Source organism: Simochromis diagramma, unplaced genomic scaffold (genome assembly GCF_900408965.1).
Source record: "Simochromis diagramma unplaced genomic scaffold, fSimDia1.1 OVJJ01000419.1, whole genome shotgun sequence".
NCBI lineage: Eukaryota > Metazoa > Chordata > Actinopteri > Cichliformes > Cichlidae > Simochromis > Simochromis diagramma.
The window spans coordinates 4,832,568-4,835,571 of record NW_024387244.1 but is presented as its reverse complement, the minus strand read 5'-3'; the positions used below and the strand labels follow the sequence as shown (position 1 = coordinate 4,835,571).

Here is a 3,004-nt window from a genome sequence, read left to right as displayed (position 1 = left end):
TGTCCAGTTTAGGTTTCTGTTGAGCTACTACTCTTATGCTGCCTTCACTCTGTTTTGTTCCTTTCATCAGCCATAATAAAAGGCTCGCTTTTGTTTAAATCCACTCCTGCATCCTCGCTTGTGTTCGCACCTGGGTCCACCACACACATTTCCGCACGGTCTGCCTCCGCAGACCGTGACACCTATAAACTCCCTTCAGTATTAATGTTGGTAGTGATGGTTATTGTGCTGTTTTCTGACAGAACATTTTAAAGCAAATAAAATAACTGTCTGTGTCACAATAATAACAGTCCAAGAAACGAATGATCAATATAGTATTTTCTTTAAGTTTCATTTTATTTTTCAGTGAAACATATTTTAGTTTTATCAGTCCTCCAGGAAAGTGCTAAAAGAAATCTTTAAAGCAATGCATACAAATCAACTGAAATAGAATAAAATAAAGCTCTGGAGAGTCTGATAAAGTTATGAATGTGGTTCACAGCCACATCATTTGAATATGCAAATAACGCAACTTCTCTCGCTGTTACGAGGAGGTATTTAAAGGCTGAACCTGCCAGTGAAGTTACCCACTGCTCTTCAGTAGCTCAGCCTGACTTTGATCTCATCATGTTTACTCACTGTAACCTGGCAGTACTGATAGTTGTACTGACTCTTCATGATAAAGGTAAGTCTCTTTTCATAGTGCATATGTGATGTCATGCATGATGACATTATACATGATGTCAAAACTGAGACCGTGCAAGGTTAAGATTTTGATTTAATAGAATATGACACAACCCCCCATCCTGCTCCCACTCACGCAGTTCACACTGGAGAAATCATCGGTGGCCATGAGGCCGTGGCACACAGCAGGCCATACATGGTGCTTTTGGAGCTGCACAGACCAGGTGGTCAGAAAGCCCACTGTGATGGCTTCCTTGTGAATGAGCATTTTGTGGTGACTGCTGCCCACTGCCAAGCTAAGTAAGTTTAACAGTTTATGTTTACCTAAAGGGAATTATGTGAACCGATAAATTTTCTTATCCAAACACCAAGCTTAAGTTACTCTCTGAGACTGAGATCTTTGTTTCATGGTGGCTTCATAAGTTTGGTCATAAATTAGTATTGAAAAACTTTTCTTTTGTTGTATATTGTATCACTTAAATCAGCGGTCCCCAACCTTTTTTGATCCACGGACCGGTTTATGTCTGACAATATTTTCACGGACCGGCCTTTAAGGTGTTGCTGATAAATACAACAAAATAAAACTAGAACCAGTACCAAAAAAATATATATATATATTCATAACACATTTGAAAAGACCCAGGGAAACCAAGTTAATGATAAAAACAAAAAAACCCAAACAAACATGAATTTTCACACCCGAGCCTCAACTCTCCTGGCCCGGTACTAAACGACTGGCCTGGGGCTTGGGGACAGCTAACTTAAATGTCTGAAAATTGTTTGCACTTATTTTATTTCAGGTCCTACAGAGTCTTTCTGGGACTTCATAATTACAACAAGCAGAATGACGTACAGCATGTGAATGTGCCTGGGGAAAATGCATTTCCACAGAAAGACTATGATCAAGCTGAATTCAAAAATGACATAATGCTTCTGAAGGTAAAATAAACGAAAATAATATTTAATAACAGACTTTACAGTGTTATCATCCTAAATGTGGTTTCTTATCTTTTTTGTTCAATTGAACAAAACAGCATTAAATAACATTTTTATCTCTCTTTGTTCCTGAAGTTGAGTACCAAGGCAGTGTTAAACAAGAATGTGAAACCTATTGATCTCGCAGACCGTGATGATAGATCGCTGCCAAAATCATGCATAGTCTCTGGTTGGGGAAGTACAGCAAACAGCAAAAACCCATCTCCCAAACTTTTGGAAGTCAATGTAACCCTGGTTGAAAATGAGATGTGTGTTAAGGAAAATAAGTACTGCTCAAAGGACAAGGGTGGCCCAGGTCAAGTAAGTGTTTTTTATTAAACCTTTACTATAAATAAATTAATTTATTAATTAACAAGTTTGGTAAATAATGATAATCAGCTTACTGTTGTGATTACACTTAGTTATGGTCCAGTAACTACATAATGTATTGTATGCTTGTATTTCCAGGGAGACTCTGGTGGCCCATTAGTCTGTGAAGATGGAAAGGCATATGGGGTGGTGTCCGCCAGCAAGCTAAACCCAGATAAATCAGCAATTTATAGTTACACTAAGATACCTGACAACCGAGAGTGGATTGACTGCATTATGAAACATAATTAAGATAAAATAAACCATGTAAAAGCTTAGCTGATCAAACCCCAGTATTAGAATTTGTGCTTGGGTTTAGCTTGAAAAAGAAGTGATGCGATACTGCGTTAAAATTAGATAAGTGAGTTGTTTTGGTAGATATGCATCAAAAAAACTTAAAAAAAAAAAAAACTTAAAAAAAAACAACAACACAAAACAAACATACATTAAGTTGCACATTAGTTACAGTTAAGTAGAATCTGAACTTTTACTATATACTCAATGCTGTTTATTAAATGAGATGCTGATGTTAGATACTGCATTACCTGATTTGTTTTGTTTTTAAAAAGGCCTGTACTTTAAAGATTCTTGTTTCTTTTAGATTCAGGATGATTTGTTTGACAGATGTTATTAAAATTTTGCATTTTCACTGTTTTTCTGTTATTCCAACTGACTTCTTTTCATCATCCATCAGCCAGTCTTATATCATTATGTCATATTAATGGCATAAAACTACAGGGAATACATTAGAATTATGAATTAATTAGAATTTAGAAATTCTGATTTCATTATCGATATTACTTATTGTTTTGGTTCCCATATCGATTCTCATTGACTTTACATTGGCTGCAGGTGTGAATGGATTGTCTGTCTCTACAACAGTGGTCTTCTTAAAAGTGGACATCTGTATAAAAAGCTTTAGACATGTTTTCTTTTAGTGAACCTGAAGTACGAGTACTTTATAATATGCCTGGTTTATCTAATCATTAGTCAATTA

The 3,004-nt window shown here is 36.0% G+C and overlaps 1 protein-coding gene across 1 annotated transcript; it reads left to right on the top strand.

Moving 5' to 3' along the window:
* The first annotated feature begins 540 nt into the window (after nt 1–540).
* On the top strand, nt 541–2,422 carry LOC120747349 (granzyme B-like). The gene is made up of 5 exons (XM_040053150.1): nt 541–664; nt 804–963; nt 1,464–1,602; nt 1,735–1,959; nt 2,107–2,422. The coding sequence occupies exons 1-5, from the start codon at nt 607–609 to the stop codon at nt 2,257–2,259; spliced, it is 735 nt and encodes a 244-aa protein (XP_039909084.1). The 5' UTR covers nt 541–606; the 3' UTR covers nt 2,260–2,422.
* Nucleotides 2,423–3,004: the final 582 nt, after the last annotated feature.

What these genes read in the sequence shown, in the direction of transcription:
- LOC120747349 (XM_040053150.1), top strand. Translation starts at nt 607, where the DNA reads ATGTTTACTCACTGTAACCTGGCAGTACTGATAGTTGTACTGACTCTT. An exon ending in GCTGCCCACTGCCAAGCTAA is followed by an intron (nt 964 to 1,463) that starts GTAAGTTTAACA and finishes ATTTTATTTCAG; the next exon opens with GTCCTACAGAGTCTTTCTGG. An exon ending in ATGACATAATGCTTCTGAAG is followed by an intron (nt 1,603 to 1,734) that starts GTAAAATAAACG and finishes TTGTTCCTGAAG; the next exon opens with TTGAGTACCAAGGCAGTGTT.